The following is an 18,180-nucleotide window of genomic DNA, read 5'->3' on the forward strand; positions in this document are numbered from 1 at the left end:
TATCCTTTTCACGACTTCTGCCCCACATATCAGAGGCCAAGTGACAGCTGAAGTCGTGTGTTCTCTCTTTCAGGAAACTGGGTTCTGGTTTGTTTTGCATCACGTACCAACAGGACTCTCAGCAGGAATGTATCCTCCTGGCTATTCTGAACACATTCCAATGGGAACGTTCTATAACAATCGGGCGCATTCCAACTATCGAGTGAGTTGACGTGCCATGGAAATGATCTTCATACTTTTAAAAACTCTATTTTCCCTCTTCCAATTCTGAACTCTGAAAGCCATTATTGGCCCAAGTTTCTGCTTCCATAAAATCAACAGCGGAGCATTTTCCAACTGCAAGTGCATTAATTTCTTTTGCTAGATCTTGCTTTAGGGTCCAAAAAACATTTCTTGGAGAATGATAGATAATGGGGCTTTTGGGGGGGGGGTTGCATCTGGTTTTTTGTACCACTTTGTGCTAGGCGGGGCTTTTTAAAGGAAAATTCAGAACTGTACGATGGCTTGTGAGTGTAATTTGTGCACTTCACATGAGCTATTACAACACACATCTGTGCATGCCCCTTTGTGCTCACAGACTTTGCTGCCCTGAGTCACATTCCATGACACTGATAAGCCTACACAGAGTGGGAGAAAACCCTCAGAACTGGGAATCTGACAGCACTACTGCAGAAAGAGTGTTTATATCCATACCCATAGAAGAAGACACCATGAGTGAAATCTGTGGGACGTGACTTTGGCAGGGGGAGGAGAAATGGGTGCACTTGATCAAGGGCTGGGTTCTACAGGAGCCTGGACGATTCACTTCACTTTTCTTATTGCTATCAGGCACTTTTTACATCATCTAACAGAATACAAGTTTTGCATAATTTGAAATTTTTGAACTGCACAGATGTTCTTTTGGAACTGCACATTTTGTGTCTAGTTGCACATTTAAAAAGCCCCCCCCTCACACACACACACACACGCACGCACACACACACACACACCACCACCACCACCGGAGGGATGCTGTGCTGGGTCTGGAGGCCAGTTGCTCTCCCCCTGCTAAAGATGAGAGAATTGCCTCTCGAAAAGATGCCTCTTTGCCCAGAAAGCAGGAGTGAGCTACTATTATTAATTCCACACCAAGTTTAAGAGGGGAGATATGTAAGCTCTTTTCCCCATCACCTGAGAGATTCTTCCTCCACTTTTTATTTTAAAGTGAACTTTTGAGGCTGTTGGATGTGTCTGCATGTATCCACCCCTCAGATCCTCCGCTCTGCTCTCTGATGTTTCCCAAGCAGTCAGAAAGGCATGGCCACCAAGCCCGTTGCCAGGATGGGCAAAACCCAGCCCTTTGCTATTGCAGCCAGGTGGTGGTTCTGCTTAGAATAGATTGTCTGTTTTAAGAGAACATCTGAGGCACTAAATTAGGGAGAACAAAGCAATGGCACAGCCTTCCTTCTGCCAAGTAATGTGTCAGATCCTTTTGCTGCTGTAAATCAAGTCAGATTCCATGGGTTTTTATATCATCCTCAGATTTGGTCTGTGCAGATTTTGTAAAAGTAAACAGAGCTTTAAAAGGTGGTTTGCTTCCTCCCCCCCCCCCCCCCGCCCCATTCCCTTCTTACCAGGCTGGGATGATAATTGATAATGGAGTCAAAACAACACCGGCCTCCGCCAAAGACAAAAGGCCCATCCTGACTTTGATTGCTGGAAGGTAAGCTGGCTTCTGTGGGTTTTATTGGGGGTGAGTATGTGTGTTCTCTATAGCTCGGGCTAAGAGATGGACGCAGTTGCTGCTCAGGTCTGTGGGGACTTCCTAAACTGTGTAACTTTCCCCTTTTTGCTTTATCTGGAAGTGGAAGCCCCAACACTGCCCCCAGCGGCACAATGCAGGATCATAGGTTCACTCCACTCTGAGAACGTGAGCCAGCTGGGGTGGCCCGTACCATCTGGGGGAAGGAATGCTCATTCTGATGCTTGACAAGGTCTGCACTCCTAGAGATGGAAGAGAGCTGATAGCAGTGTAGGGCTTTCCGCTTTCAGTGTGGTCTCATGCTTTTACTGTCCGGACCAGTGGCCCAACTGGCAATGGTGCTTTAAAACGGTTTTAAAAACATAAGAACTACTGTCAGATGTGATCGATGTTGTCAGAGGAATGGAAACAAAAAATTGGCAGGAATGTTCTCCAAACATTCCGTGGAAAGAGGACGGCCGTTTGTTCATTGTTGCCCGAACGCTGACCCCAAAGCTCCCCTCTATGCAAAAAGGCTGCCATTTTCCCTAACTGGGGCTGGGAATAAAGCTGGGGTGGAGGAAACTGTAAGGGCAACAAGGCGATCACCTCTTTTTAAAATAGTGGGGTAGATGTTGCCACAAATCACTATAAGCATTCACCCCGAGATGGGATGATGACCAACATTTGAGGGCCTGGCTCACGGACTAAGTTATCTCACTATCCCCCAATACATCGATTTCAAGCTTCACATTTTAAAACACTTCGTTGGGCAGCAGGGGTGGGGGATGGAGACACAAAACTAGGGGGGGGAACAGGAGGCAGCATTCATTCAGCATCCTGGAAACTTCAGCTTTCATGCAAAGAGGAATAAACAAGGTTCTAGCCCTGGCTGAAGCAAAGGCCACCTTGAAATTGGGCAGGCATGGCTTAAGAGTACAGTGTTCCCTGTAACAGGGATTCTCAGGTGCAGTGTTCCCCCTAAGGCGTGCAAACGTGCACACGCTCACACTTTATGTCCACTCAGTTAATTTTAAATCCCGCTCAGGTTGAATCGGGAGGGCCCAGTTCTGAATGCATGTGTGCACACACTGCCTTGAGACTGCCGCCCAGAACAAAACTCATTCCGCACACAGATGAAAAAAAAATGAGAGAGAACACTGCTCAGGTGTCGCTGACTACAACTCCCATCATCCCCAGCTGCAGTGGCCTTTGTCTGTGGATGATGGGTGATGCCAACAACATATTATTATCTGAGTTACCTGGGAGAGCGCTGCCTTCTGCAGGGTCCTCACCACACATTCAGGGCATCGAGAGAGGTCCGTCTCTGGATGCCACCGGCTCATCTGGGGGCGACTCGGGCGTGGGCCCGCTCTGTAGCCGCTCCTGGGCTGTGGAATGCGCTCCTTATAGGCATTCGTGGTTTAACATCTTTGTCTGCCTTCAAAAGAGCCCTTAAGACACATTGTTTTCAGCCAGGCTTTTAGTAATCGTTGGAAGTTTTATATTGTTGTTTGGGCAGTTTGTTTCGTTTTGTCTTTATTGTATTTACTTTTGTGAGTCGCCTAGAGCCTTTGGGGTCAGGCAGTATATAAATCAATAAAATAAATTAATAAAACATTGGGAATCCCTGTTACAGGAACACTGAGCGAGCGCTCTTCATGTTTCCCTTGATGGTTGCCCTTTTTCTTATATTTATTTATGTGTTACGTTTAAATCCCATTTTAAGCATATATAGAGCTCTGCTTCACACACTTTAAATTTATATCATCTCCCATTAATTTAGGCCTCCTAATGACACAGTGGGAAAGCAACCTGCCTAGAGAGCAGGAGGCTGTTGGTTCGAATCCCCACTGGTGTGTTTCCCAGAATACGGGGAACCCCTATATGGGGCAGCAGCAAAATAGGAAGGTGCTGAAAGGCATCATCTCATACTGCGTGGGAGAAGGCAATGGTAAACTCCTCCTGTATTCTACCAAGAAAACCACAGGGCTCTGTGGTTGCCAGGAGTCAACACCGACTTGACGGCACAACCTTTCCTTTTCCTTTCCTATTATTTTAAATTCTGATCTCATTTGTTCTGCGCCATTTCCAGTGGAGAGGATTGCTTGGGACCAGTTCTAGATCTGCACCCACACGGCCATCGCTTCCATCAAATAATCCCCCCCACCCAACTCTCTGTTTATTACCAATGCCCATTCATCAGGACTGTGATCTCAGCAAGACTGACGTTGCCAAAGGAAGGCTCATTTTTGGAGCCTTTCAGGCCCCTCTGCCTGGCTGAGCTTGATCTGATGGTTTATTAAGTGAAAGAAAACACGTGGCTGAATCTCTGTCAGCGATCTGAGCGGATGTCCTCCGCCTGCCTTGGAGTGATGAATTTTAACGTGGTGTCATTATCCATACATGATGCAAGTCTGATGTTCCTCTGTCAAGTTTGTCCAAGCTGTATTGTGCTTGACAGAGGGCGATCCCTTAGGGGACCGATGGGGGAAACTGACACTTGGGGAGAGAGGAGAGTTGACAGCCCAACTCCCCGGTCGGTTGTTCTAATGGACGACAACCCTTGGTTGTGTTCACCAGAGTGGCAGCTGATAGGCAGCAGCTGTGCAAAAAGCTTTCCTTACAGTTTCCTCCCCACCCCTTTTGCTTTGACTGCTCAGAATAAAAGGGTAGTATTTCATGTCATTATGACTAAGCATTTGCAAGCTAATAAATCTTGCATTTAATATCTTGTAGAGGAACCGCAAAAGCAACTGTCTTGGGTTACCTTCAGGAAGTCTTTGAGTGCTTGAGAGGAAAGTCTCCACCACCACCACCCTGCCCGCCTCACAGTTATTCTGTGGAACTCAATGTCACAAGATACTGCAAAGTTTTGTTTTTAAAGCAAATACAGCAATAAAATATTGCAAAAATTCCTCTTTGGGATGAAACTGACTAGAGCTGAAGCGGTTGGCAAGTTGGTCCTGTTGCTGAGCACCTTTTCTCCTTTTGCCGTTGCAGATACAGCCCGCATAAAGACGCCGACCCTTTGAAGCCCAGAGAACCTGCCCTAATCCAGCGCTTCATTGCTTACAAGAACCAAGACCACGGGGCCTGGCTGAGGGGAGGAGATGTGTGGCTGGAGAACTGCCAGTGAGTGTTGCCTCAGTTCAACTCTCCTGGTTGATCTCGGTGCTTGCTGGCAAGCAGGGCTGCGGCCGGGAACATTTGTATGGCTCTGCATCTTTCATCTGGCCGAGATTAACATAAAAATGAGAAAGCGGGAAGGAAGGAAGGATGGGCCTTGTTTTTTTAGAAACAGAGCCTAGCTTGCCCAAAGGCAGCACAAGGCCTGCTGGAGAGTGTGTGTTTGTGTGTGTGTATGTGTGTGAAGACGCGGATTGTGAGACAATAAGCAGCAGCAGGAGCAGCAAATAAACCTCTTCTGCTTGTGCCTGGAAGAAAATATAAGCAGCTGGGCTCCCAGTTCTGTTTTATGTGGTAGCACGTTGCTGCCAAGAATTCCATTGCCAAGGAAGGAGATCGGAGGCCGTGCCGTCTGGGAAAGGCTGTGTAAATACTGGTCAGTTACCATGTCCGGCGAAAGCAGGGGATGGTTTGCTTTTTCCGCTTCTCTGCAGGGCAGGAGGGTCAGAGACGAGAGCCTGGAGACCCTGCCCGTCCCCCGCCCCCCATGGCTGTGAGAGAGGGCAACTGCTGCAGCTTCTCCCGCCCCACTTCTCTAGTGCTTGTGCTCAGCGCCCAGCGCCCCCAGCTGCCTGCAGAGCCAAGCACCAGTCCTTATCCCAAAAGTGGGCACAGGCGCCAGGAGAGGCTTGAAGTGGGAGAAGCTGCCACAGCTAAGCTGCTGTGATGCTATGAAGGAGAGAGACAGACAGGGGTTCTGCTCACTGGGCAAAGAGCCACCTTTTTAATGTGGTGGTCCTCTTTATTGAGCAGGGGGAGAGCAGCTGGCCCTATCCAGCCCCACCACAGCATCCCTCCAGTGGCTGTTGCTGGTCTCTCTCTTATGTTTCTTTTTAGACAGTGAGCCCTTTGGGGACATGCTTCTTCTTCTTCTTCTTCTTCTTCTTCTTCTTCTTCTTATTATTATTATTATTATTATTATTTCCCTGTGTAAACCGCTTTGGAAACTTTTGTTGATAAGAGGTATAGAAATATTGGCTGCGGTTGGGTTCTAGATTTGGTGGGGCTGTGGTTCAGTGATTAAAGCATCTGCTCTGCATGCAGAAGGTCCCAGGCCTGATCCCTGGCAGGCAGCATCTCCGGGTCGGGCTGGGAAAGAACTCTGCCAATCAGTGAGGACAGTACTGAGCTCCGCAGACCAAGGGTTTGACGCAGCGGAAAGCAGCTATATAGGTTTATCAGAAGCCTCCCCAGCTCCGTGGTAGAGCATCTGCTTTGCATGCAGAAGGTCCCAGGTTCAATCCCTGGCAGGCAGCATCTCCAGGTAGGGCTGGGAAAGGCACCTGCCTGAAACCCTGAAGAGCTGCTGACAGTCAGTGTAGACGATATCGAACTAGTTGGGCCAAGGGTTTAAGGCAGTTTCCTGTGTTCCAGAAACACCATGCATCTCGACAGTGTGAGATTAATAAATTCCTAACCACTGTGTACATCTGCCATTCTAAATAAGGAGGGAAGGAAGGAGAGAAATACCCAGCATTGCCAGGCACACGTGATCTTGCTTCTTCCCCATTGTTCCCTCCCCTGCTGCCCCCGCCTGCATAACTGAATGTTTCCAAGAAACTCTAATATCATGGGCCTTTCGGCAGAGCACAGAAGTATTTTCCATGTTGTTATGTTTTTGGCAGTGTGTTTCTCTCGCCAGCAAAGTTCAGCTGAGCCTCCTGCGCTCATAACCCAGCATTTTAATAGCTGTAGGGATCCAGCCATTTTAATATTTGTTACTGTAATAGATTATGCCAGGACCGTGTATGCTAATATGAATTGCAACACACGGATAATAGACAATTTTGGGAACTGCAGGAATACCCTATAGGCTGAAAAGAGGCCATGTAACCCGCCTGCCCCCTTGTGGCCTAATAGCTCCACTGCGTCTGCTTGCTAATTGAACAAAGAGGTAGGTACCTTTTTCAAAGTGGTGATTAGGAACATAGGAGGAAGCTGCCATATACTGAGTCAGATCATTGGTCTATCTAGCGCAGTATTGTCTTCACAGACTGGCAGTGGCTTCTCCAAGGTTGCAGGCAGGAATCTCTCTCAGCCCTATCTTGGAGAAGCCAGGGAGGGAAACCACATTTAAAATCACCACTAAAAAAAAAAGTTCCAAAAAGCTAAAAACTGAGAGCTATAACTATAAACTACAAGAATCGCTACTTTATGCAAGAACATAGGAAGCTACCGTCTTCCAAGTCAAGAGTTCATCTAGTTCAGTGTTTGGGAGATGCTGCCAGAATTTGGACTTGGGACCGGGTGCTCTGCCCCTGATCTATAGCCCTATCCCCACGTGTAACATGCATGTATGAACCAGGCTTCAGTCTCCTCAGTCCTGCAAAAATAGGGGTTGTGACTATGCACACTCTAATCTGAACTGGGCATTCTCCTGTATGCACAGCACAGCAGAAGCTGCTTGTGTACACCAGCACTCACAAAGCACTCCAGGCACAGAGCAGGTGTGTTCAGTGTCATTGCACACCATGAAGCAAGGACGTGGCATTATATCTGTACCAGAGACGAGAAAGTCAATCGCAAGGAAATGCGGTAACTGAATTAGGAGAGTGCCCTGACACAGACTTGAATCCAAGACCCCGTCAGGCTAGTGTTCCAGACTCATCTGTGTTCCTCTGTCCTTCGCAGGTTTGCTGACAACGGCGTTGGGCTCACCTTGGCAAGGTAAGGGCTCTGGCCTCCCACTTTCCATTCCATGCAGCTTTACTTACGAGTCGCCCAAGCGGGATTTGGCCCAAGCCGCTGTGTGAGTGTGCATTTTGATCTCTCCTAGTGGTGGGACCTTCCCACACGACGACGGCTCAAAGCAAGAAATCAAGAACAGCCTCTTTGTCGGTGAAAGCGGCAATACAGGAACGGAAACCATGGACAACAATGTCTGGGGCCCTGGAGGCATGGACCACAGTGGGCGGACTCTTCCCCTTCGCCAGTACGTTTCAACTAGTCCGTGGGTCTTCAGTCTGTCTGGACGTGCATAGGATCATTGGAAACGGCCTCATACCACTGGTCCATCTAGCTCAATATTGTTGATACTGACTGGCAGCAGCTCTCCAAGGTTCAGGCTGGAGTCTCTCCCAGCCCTACGTCGAGATGCTGCCAAGGAGTGAACCTGGGACCTTTTGCATGCAAAGCAGAAGGGATCTTAGGAGCGTTCCAGGACAACACCCTGCTCCATGCAGGAAACTGCTGTATCTTCCCTGACAGACAGCCATCCAGCCTCGGCTTAAAAGCTCCAGCAAAGGCGAGCCTATGTGGCAGGCTGTTCCGCTGTCAAACAATTCTTACAGTTAAGAAATTCGTTCTAATGTCTAGCCTGAATCTGCCTCCTCTCAGGTTCTTCAACATGAGTTCTAGTCCTGCCCTCAGGAGCGACAGTGAATGAGTCTGCTCTCTCTTCTACTGGAGAGCTGGTCTTGTGGTAGCAAGCATGACTTGTCCCCTTAGCTAAGCAGGGTCTCCACTGGTGGCATATGGATGGGAGACTAGAAGTCTGAGCACTGGAAGATATTCCCCTCAGGGGATGGAGCCGCTCTGGGAAGAGCATCTAGGTTCCAAGTTCCCTCCCTGGCAGCATCTCCAAGATAGGCCTGAGAGAGATTCCTGCCTGCAACCTTGGAGAAGCTGCTGCCAGTCTGTGAAGACAATACTGAGCTAGATAGACCAATGGTCTGACTTAGTATATGGCAGCTTCCTATGTTTCTATAGCCTTTCAGATAGTGCATTCATACTTCTAGTAACTCACTGTCTCTCATTTCTCTCCCTCTCTCTTCAAAACATGCTTCAGGGATTTCCCCATCAGAGGGATTCAGTTTTACGACGGGCCAATCAACATCCAGAACTGCACCTTCCGGAAATTTGTGGCGCTGGATGGGCGCCACACCAGTGCCCTGGCGTTTCGGCTCAACAACGCTTGGCAGAGCTGCCCCAACAACAACGTCACCAACATCATTTTTGAAGACGTCCCGGTGGGTTTGCCTTCCTGGTGCTAGAATTCTGTGTGAGAAAAGTGAAACTCGGTTTGGAGACGCTTTTCCGCTTGTGCAAGCCCAAGAAGAATAATGGGAAATGTTATGCTACCTGTGCATTAAGCTCTCTGCTATAAAGTTGTGCCGTCAAATCGGTGTTGACTCCCGGTGCCCACAGAAAACCTGTGGTTGTCTTTGGTAGAATATGGGAGAGGTTGACCATTGCCATCTCCCATGCAGTATGAGACGATGCCTTTCAGCATCTTCCTATCTCGCTGCTGCCCGATAGAGGTGTTTCCCATTGTCTGGGAAACATACCAGCGGGGGATTCGAATTGGCAACCTCTTGCTCCCTAGGCAAGTTACTTTCCCGCTGTGCCATTAGGTGGTGTGCAAACTCTTGTGAAGTGCCGTGTAAACACTTGTGAAGGCATTTGCAGAACAGCGTGAACGCCGACTACCCTTTTTGCTCATCGTTGTTTGGATCTTGGGCCGATTAGATAGTCTACCCAATTGCTACAAAGTCCTAATATGTTGGTGCCCCCTTTTGCCTTCTGTTTAGATCACCTCTAGAGTGTTCTTTGGAGAACCAGGGCCCTGGTTCAATGGGCTGGATATGGATGGGGACAAAACCTCCGTTTTCCATGACGTTGATGGTTCTGTCTCGGAATATCCGGGGTCATACCTGATAAAGGAAGACAATTGGCTGATTAAGCATCCAGACTGCATTGATGTACCAGATTGGAGGGGCTCAATCTGCAGCGGACGCTACGCACAGGTAAAATTAGTAAACGATACAGAGTTGGAGCCTGTTTGGTTCAAAAATCTTTTTGTTCGAGTCCCAGTCAGCTGCAAGTGTCAGAAGTACAAAAATCTTTTGACTAGGAACATCAGAAAGGAGTTACTGGGTCTTCTCCAGCCTAATAGAGAGCCAGCGTGGTGTAGTGGTTAGAGTGCTGGACTAGGACCGGGGAGACCCGAGTTCAAATCCCCATTCAACCATGAGACTTGCTGGGTGACTTTGGGCCAGTTACCTCTCTCTCAGCCTAGCCTACTTCACAGGGTTGTTGTGAAAGAGAAACTCAAGTATGTAGTACACTGCTCTGGGCTCCTTGGAGGAAGAGCGGGATATAAATGTAATGATAATGATAATACCAGTCAATAACACCTGTCTGACTGTGTAAACAAGAAATAATAATATCTCCTATGAGTCCAAAGGGGGGAGAGTCTCAATGAGAAGGAGTTTGTCTTGTCCTCTCTGAGCTACCAGCTGCACCTTTACTTGAAGTGGTGTAGTGGTTAGAGTGTTGGACTAGGACTGGGGAAACCCAAGTTCAAATTCCCGTCCCGTCATAAAACTCACTGGGTGACTCTGGGCCAGTCATTTATCTCTCAGCCTAACCTACCTCGCAAGGTTGTTGTGAGGACCAACATACAACACTCTGGGCTCCTTGTGTGAACAGGAGGATATAAATGTAAGTCAATCAATAAAACTGAAGACTCTTTCGTGGCTAGCTCTATAAACAGCCTTTCATATATGCTGGCGTGGCCTCTCCCATCTGCCTCCAGAGGTCAAAAAGGCCTTCAGTCTCCCTGGAAGCAAACTCCTATCACTCCCAGCTACAGTGGCTTTGTAGTCCAACCACATTTGGGGACCCAATTTTGAGAACTCCTGGGGTAAAGGGTTAATAACCTCCTGGGCCAGAAACCCAGTTCAAACCGCACACCCCGAAACCATATTTTGAGACAGATTGAGGTCATTCACACAATCAAAAACTGTGTTCTACCCAGGTTTGGGAGCTATGTGTGCTCCCAATTTCTGGTTGTGTGAAAGCAAAGTAAGAGGAAAACCTGGGTAGAAGTGATTGTGTGGAAGCAAGGGAGGAGGAAAATCTGGGTAGCTTTCCCTTTTGCTTTGCTTCTACACAACCAAAAACTGGGAGCACACACAGCTCCCAAACCCAGGTAGAACAAAGTTTTTGACTGTGTGAATGGCCTCGTTATGTTGGGAACGCCAAATGTTGAAGTCCCCATGTCGGATCTAGTTGGATGCTTGGCGATTGTGTCACATTTTCCAGCAAGCTGTGATGCTTTTATTTCTTTGGCTCCAGGTGTACATCCAAGCCTACAAGTCAGCCAACCTGAACATGAAAATCATCAAGAATGACTACTACACGCACCCTCTGTACCTGGAGGGGGCCTTTAGCAAAAGCACTCACTACCAGCAGTATCAGCCAGTGATAACCCTTCAGAAAGGCTACACCATCCATTGGGATAAGACGGCTCCCGAGGAACTGACTGTCTGGCTTATTAATTTCAACAAGTGAGTGGAGGACTTGTTTTTGTTTGTTTTTTTAAAGCCACATTCTGACCCAGTAATGTAGCTGTGAGTTGGTTCAAAAGGGATGTTGTTGTAATGGCCACACATTCTTCCACATCTGAAATCATCATTCCAGGAAACCGGACATGACCCTTTGCCATCTCCTTGCCTAAACATGTTACATCTCTCTGGGCTGCACAATTTTGGCCCTCCGGAGGATGTTGGACTACAACTCCCATAATCCCTGACTATTGAGCAGTGTGGCTGGGGATGGTGGGAGCTGTAGTCCAGAAACCGCTTGAGGGCTAAGGTTGCGGGCTAAGGTTGTGCAGCCCTGCTCTAGACTAATGTAAGCAATTACGAGTTAAATATTTGGGGTGCTGAGTGGGCCAAATGGATTTCTTATTAAGAGAAATCGGTGACCCACCATCAGGCAGGGGTTCTATGTGGAGGATTTTTGAATGTCGAAATCACTTGCAGGTCATTCTGTCTCACCATCCAAGCTCGCAGCCAGCTAGGAAAGAATTACATTTTATGTTAAAGAAAGGGATTTGATTTGGCTGATGGCATGCTCTCGAAAAGTCATAGTCGTGTGTTGTAATGTTTTTGTTTTTGTTTTGCTTTTAACTTAGGAATGACTGGATCCACGTTGGGTTTTGTTACCCTAAAGGGACGACATTTTCCATTGTCTCCGACATCCATGATCGCCTTTTGAAGAAAACCACCAAAACAGGGGTGTTCTATCCGGTTAATCAGATGGACCGACTTGAGCATCGATATCCTACAAAGGGACATTACTATTGGGATGAAGATGCCGGGTAAGGAAAGAGCCCAGTAGCATAACATACTCTGGACCAGGGAAATGCTCTGGACAGAAAAGAGGTGTTTTTTTAAAAAAAAATAGTAGGCATGTTTATACCTTGCCTACACAACCTTGGAAGTTAAATGCCAAGCACATGGTTTTTCTTTTGATCCTTTCTCAACTCGTCCCACCATTACAGAAACTCTCTCTCTCTTTGGTCTCCATGCCTTGCTGTAGAGTAGGGATGTGCACAAAGATTTTCGGCAGGGGTAATACTTTAAGGGCGGTGGAGGGTGTACTCACCCCTCCTGCCGCATTTCCCCCACCGGCGCTCTGTTATCTGAAGGCCTCCGAAACGTTTCGGTGCTGGGGGGGGGGTGGATCGGCGTTTCGGCGCCGGCAGGGGTAGTACTTTACTGTACTTTAGTACTACCTGTGTCACGGGCATTCGCTACTTCTGGCCACTTCCCGCCAATGCAGGGAAAGGGGCGGCAGGGAGGAACGCTGCCGCCCCGCGGGGCTTAAAAATAACAGCGCCGACGGGGGAAATGTGGCGGGAGGGGTGAGTACACCCTCCCCCGCCCTTAAAGTACTACCCCCGCCGAAACACCCCCTCCCCCAGTGCCGAAACGTTTCGGGCAGATGCCTGCTGTAGAGAAGCTTTGAACACTGGTTGCTGGAGAGAAGAATTTTAAAGCTGCAAACGGGACTCCATACAAGTATTTTCTGGATCCTAGAAGGATGCTGTTAATCAAAAATAATTGTATAAATTATGTGCAAGACGCTCCAGCTGCCACCTTCTTCAGTATAACATAACATTTATACACACACACACACACACACACACACACACACACACAAAATATTAGAGCAACTGACGAAGGCAGAAGCTGAAATGTGTTGCACATTATATTTCTGTTTGTTAAACAGCACACGCGCACGAGAGAGAATGAATTAGTTTGCTGTGCAGCCCTAAAGATGGCGAGTGCATCATTCATTTCTTGCTTTATAGGTTCCCTACACTGCAGTTCTGCTTCTGCTATCAAAAATAGCAAAGAAAAATGTCATTTTGTTGATTCTACATCTAGATGCTCTTTTATTCTGTGTTGCTAAAAAAAACCCCAGGATGATTATTTCTAAAGTTAATTATATCACATAATGTTATGTCCCTGCTAACTGAGCAAAGAAGCACCTCTTTAAATTAGTAGTTCTCTTATATTTAGCAGGGGGAGAGCAACTGGCCCTATCCACCCCGGCACAGCATCCCTCCAGGAGCTGTTGCTGGTGTCTCTCTTATGTTTCTTTTTAGATTTTGAGCCCTTTGGGGACAGGCGACCATCTTATTTATGTAATATTTATTTTTCTATGTAAACCGCTTTGAGAACTTGGGTTGAAGAGCGGTATATAAATAATTCTTCTTCTTCTAAAGTGCTATGCAGCTATACACTATTTTATAAAGAATTAATTATCTGCCCCAAGGAGCTCACAGTGTAAAAACAATGGTGCTGGGCAGGATCCAGAACACCCTAAGCAAGGCTTATGCGTGTCTACTCTTGAGCACTTGATGATGAGCTTCTAGACATGTACACTGAATAAAATAAGGCACCGGACTTGTGCTTCCAATCCAAACAGGGCCTCCTTCCAAACTTTGGGCCCCTGGATGTTGTTGGACTACAACTCCCATCATACCCAGCCACTGTGGTCCAGACAATATGGTCCAGGTTGGGCACCCCTGGTCTAAAAGCCTCTCCTCTAGACAGTGAATGGAACTCGGGAGCTGAAGCCCAAGCCAGAGAAGGGAGATCAGTCAAGAAACCCCACCCGCAGAGCCATTCCCAAATAGAATCCCGGGTCTCAGCTTCAGTCCAGAAGCTGCAAATGAGAATCGGGCTGGCACACCCAAGCCCTTGAAGATAGACAGGGGTATACGGATATAATTCTTCCCCTTTAAGAGTCCCCGGGGCGTGGTCTGGAATGAGAGTTGCTTGTGTCAGTGAAGAATGGCTGGATCGCTGCCATTGCCAAGAGAATTCTACTCCATTCTGGGTCTGGAAGCGGCGATGGCACCATCCCAAGATGCTCACGGGAGTTCCGTCTGCTTTCTGCAGGTTGTTGTTCCTCAAGCTGAAAGCCCAGCATGAGAAGGAAGCCTTTGCCTTCTGCTCTGTCAGCGGCTGCGAGCGAATCCGGATCAAAGCCACCATCCCCAAGAAATCGGCTGTCAGCGACTGCCAAGCCAAAGCCTATCCGAAATATGCAGAGAAACCCTCGGTGGACGTGCCGATGCCGAAAAAGCTGCCCGCCGCACACCTGGTAAAGTGGCAAGCTGGCAGTTGCCATTTCCTTCATGGGAGGAGAGCTGGTCTTGTGGGAGGAAGCATGAAATGTCCCCTTTGCTATGCAGCATCCCCCCTGGTTTGCATTTGAATGGGAGACATGTGTGAGCGCTGTGAGATCTTCCCCTCAGGGGATGGAGCCGCTCTGGGAAGAGCAGAAGGTTCCAAGTTCCCTCCCTGGCAGCATCTCCAAGAAAGGGCTGAGAGAGATTCCTGCCTGCAACCTTGGAGAGGCCGCTGCCAGTCTATGAAGACAATACTGAGCTCGATCGACCGATGGTCTGACTTGGTAGAAAGCAGTTTCCTATATTCCTGTGATTGACTTTGTTTCCAGTGAAGCCCAGGGTTTCAGCAATTCACAACAGTTCATTCGCTGAGCCAACAGTTTGGCTCTTGTGAAAACCAAAGACCGAGAGAGTTGGGCCGGGAGAGCTGGGCTTCTCTGTGCAGTTCCGGGCAATCTGTGTGGCCTTCTTGGAAGTACTGGCAGAAGAGAGAATCACGATACAAAGTATGATAGGGTGTCCTCTGTTCTTAGTGTAGGAAAGCATTAATATGCCCATGGGCCATTGCTCAGTGGCAGAGCATCTGCTTTGCACGCAGAAGGTCCCGGGTTCAATCCCTGGCAGCATCTCCAGGTAGGGCTGGGAGAGACTCCTGCCTGAAACCTTGGAGAGCTGCTGCCAGTCAGTGCAGGTAATCCTGAGCTAGAAGGACCACCAGGCTGCGGTATAAGGCAGGAATTCCCTGTGCCCACATTGTCTGTTTCCCAGAAAGGCCATGCTGGCCTGGGAAAGTGCAGCGGTGTGTGCCCCTTCCAAATGGCCCCATTTCTGATGCTACCTTTATGGCCATGGAAGGGGCTATTCCAAGATCATGCCAGAAAGGGCCCTGAAACGCTAACAGTTGTATTGTAGGGCGAGTGGACTAGAGCAGCATAAGGCTGGGGGACAGTGGCAGTCCCCATCAGTTTTCAGTGTGGCTCCCTGACTTAATTGTCTGATGGGCCTGTCTGAAGCTTCTCCCAGCACGGAGAAAAGCAGTGTGAAATGGCTCTCCCATAACGGCCCATAGCAGCCCTGCTGGATCAGGCCAAAGGCCCATCTAGTCCAGCATCCCGTTTCAGACAGTGGCCCACCAGATGCCTCTGAGAAGCCCACAGGCAAGAAGTGAGGACATGCCCTCTCTCTTGCTGTTGCTCCCCTGCAACTGGAATTTAGAGGCATCTTGCCTCTGAGGCTGGAGGTAGCCTATAGCCCCCCGTCTAGTAGCCATCGATAGACTTGTCCTCAGTGAATTTGTCTAAGCCCCTTTTAGCTTGGGGGCTGCATAACTAGTTAGCATCAAGAACATTTAAGGGTGGTTTTTTTGCAAAAGTGACCCCCGCTTGAAAAATTGTGCGGATCGCTAGACTAGAGCCACTAAGGCATGAATGTAATGTCCAAAAACAGTCTTTGTACGTGTTTCCTTTTTAATAAAAGGATTTCAGTAGCTTGGCTTTGTGGGGACAGTGCAAATATCAACCCTGTTTTCTCTTTTTAAATAGGACAAAAAGGACCATTTTGTAGAGCTTAAGGTGGAAAGTATCAAGAAAAGATTCTTCCATCTCAAAGATGACTTTGTGTATATCTCAGTAAGTGTTTCCTGTGTTAAAAGTAAACATTGACAAAATATTTTTATCACACTGTTTTGTGGTGTGTGTGTTTTTAAGTGTGTGTGTGTGTGTGTGTAAAAGGTAGAATTTGAATAATGTTCCCTGTTCTGCTTTTCTTAGTCATGGACACCCAAAGGCAATTATCTCCAGTGAAAATATTGGGAGTTCTAAAAAAATATATAATTTTAAATGTTTGAAACAAATTGTCAGTATTATTAAAGGAACAATCCATCCCTGCAAATCCAGAGTTATGAACTTTCTATTGAGTGTTCTTTTCTGGGTCTCCCTGATATATAGAAACTTGCCTTTTCCTCATCCAGGTTGATGGCAAAAAGTTCTCTCTTTCTGAAGATGGTATCCAAGTAGTTGTGATTGATGGGCATCAAGGAAAAGTTGCCGATCAGATCAGTTTCAGAAACTCTATTCTACAGGGAATCCCAGCACAGATAAACAACTACATCAGCAACATTCGCGACAAGTAAGTTCAGGCGAAATTAGAGCACTCAAGAATCCTAGAAAGAGTATCTTTGTAGCCCAGGAAACATTATACGGGGCAACATTTTGAAAATCCTGTCAAGTTACATCAGGATGCAAGAATCACTTGCCTTGATGTGAAGGCAGAGAGCTGACCTGTTTGCCTGGATGCAGTCTGGTCCCCTACATGCAGGAAGTGTTTCCTCTTATGGAAAGGAGTCCTCAAGTTTGAGTCTCCAGAAGCTGTTGGACTATAACTCCTTATTATCTCACAATGACCTTCAGCCTTGACAAACCCTGCCTTGCAGCATCCTTGCACCCTAAACTGAATTGACCCTGGTGCACAGCATGCTGAATGCATGCCTACAACTTTGTCAGTTGTTTAGTAGGCCAGAAGAGAGGTCAGTAGGAACCTAGGAAGCAGCTTTCTACTGAGTCAGACCACTGGTCCATCTAGCTCATTATTGTCCGCACTGACTGGCAGCAGCTCACCAAGGTTACAGGCAGGGATCTCTCCCAGCCCTACCCGGAGATGCTGCCAGGGAATGTGGAATCCAGCCCCCCACTTTCCTCTCCTTCCTTCCTACCAGATTGTCAGTGCTGACAGAGCATACCATCTGTTGGCTACTGTACATGCAGGTCCCAGTAAATGCTTGCACAAATTCAGCACCTTAGAAGGGAAGGGAGAAATCTCTACAGCCAGGAAATGGGATGACACCAAACCTTTTCCAGACTAACTTAACTACAGAAACCTTTGTTTGGAGCAGACTTCCACCTGGAGAGATAAGTGGCTGACAGACTATGGGATGCGATGTAGACTCTGCTGCCTTTATGGGCTGGTCTGTATATTCCTTTTGCCACAGAGCAAACATTGCCACTGTGAATTGGAAACTGCTGTGAGCTCTTGGAAGGGCAGAAGTGACTGTAAATAAAAGCATCTCTCTCTCCCACCTGCAAAGCTGCAGGCCATATTGTGAAGCAGGACTCGCTGTGTCAACAAGGGTTTTCCTGCACGAGTGCCTGCACCCCCATCAATCTATGTTAATGGGGGGGGGAGGAATGGGAAATGCACTCCATGATGGCCCCAATTCACACAATGAGCTCTGCTGCATGGGATGAGATGGATGCATGGGATGAGATGGAGGGGGTACCGACAGGTTTTTCAAGCCAAGTATATTTTGTTTTTTCTTACAAAATGTGGACTGTTACAGTGTTCCCTGTAACAGAGAGTCCCAGATGTTGGGACAACTCCCAGCATCCTCAGCTGCAATGGGCATTGGCTGGGGATTATGGGAACTGTAGTAACCTCTGGGAACCCTTGGTAGCAGGGACATGGTTTTCCACACTATACTCTCTCCCTTCCTCCCCCACAACACTGCACTTGGTGGAACCCAAAGCTAGGCACTTCAAAAACCTTATTTTAAATGATCTGATTAAATATGTTTAAGCAACAGAATGAATTTTGCATGACTCACCCCCTAAAGCAGGCTTACCTTTAAGTCATTAGAATAAGACAAAGCAACTCCACTGTTTTAAAATGTGTATATTGGACTCAATTAACTGAGAAATCTGCTGTTGACAAATGTCTCTTTGCAGTTCCATAGTGGTGATGACATCTAAAGGCAGGTACATTTCAAAGGGGCCGTGGACCAAAGTCCTGGAGAGGCTTGGAGCAGAAAAGGGTTTTAAACTGAAAGGTAAATAACTGACAAGGATTT

At 47.7% G+C, this 18,180-nt stretch overlaps 1 protein-coding gene across 3 annotated transcripts in view; it reads left to right on the forward strand.

The window, feature by feature from the left end:
* CEMIP (cell migration inducing hyaluronidase 1) overlaps window positions 1-18,180 on the forward strand; it is a 165,339-nt gene that overhangs the window by 143,715 nt on the left and 3,444 nt on the right. For all 3 annotated transcript variants that reach the window (XM_053272858.1, XM_053272859.1, XM_053272860.1), the window contains exons 16-28: window positions 74-202; window positions 1,617-1,702; window positions 4,724-4,855; window positions 7,541-7,576; window positions 7,686-7,841; window positions 8,697-8,877; window positions 9,439-9,654; window positions 10,988-11,199; window positions 11,829-12,014; window positions 14,107-14,311; window positions 15,881-15,967; window positions 16,309-16,466; window positions 18,059-18,159. In XM_053272858.1, the coding sequence (XP_053128833.1) occupies window positions 74-202; window positions 1,617-1,702; window positions 4,724-4,855; window positions 7,541-7,576; window positions 7,686-7,841; window positions 8,697-8,877; window positions 9,439-9,654; window positions 10,988-11,199; window positions 11,829-12,014; window positions 14,107-14,311; window positions 15,881-15,967; window positions 16,309-16,466; window positions 18,059-18,159 (1,885 nt within the window). The remainder of the gene's footprint in view (window positions 1-73; window positions 203-1,616; window positions 1,703-4,723; window positions 4,856-7,540; window positions 7,577-7,685; window positions 7,842-8,696; window positions 8,878-9,438; window positions 9,655-10,987; window positions 11,200-11,828; window positions 12,015-14,106; window positions 14,312-15,880; window positions 15,968-16,308; window positions 16,467-18,058; window positions 18,160-18,180) is intronic.

The sequence above is a fragment of the Hemicordylus capensis genome, chromosome 10, assembly GCF_027244095.1.
Source record: "Hemicordylus capensis ecotype Gifberg chromosome 10, rHemCap1.1.pri, whole genome shotgun sequence".
Classification (NCBI taxonomy): domain Eukaryota; kingdom Metazoa; phylum Chordata; class Lepidosauria; order Squamata; family Cordylidae; genus Hemicordylus; species Hemicordylus capensis.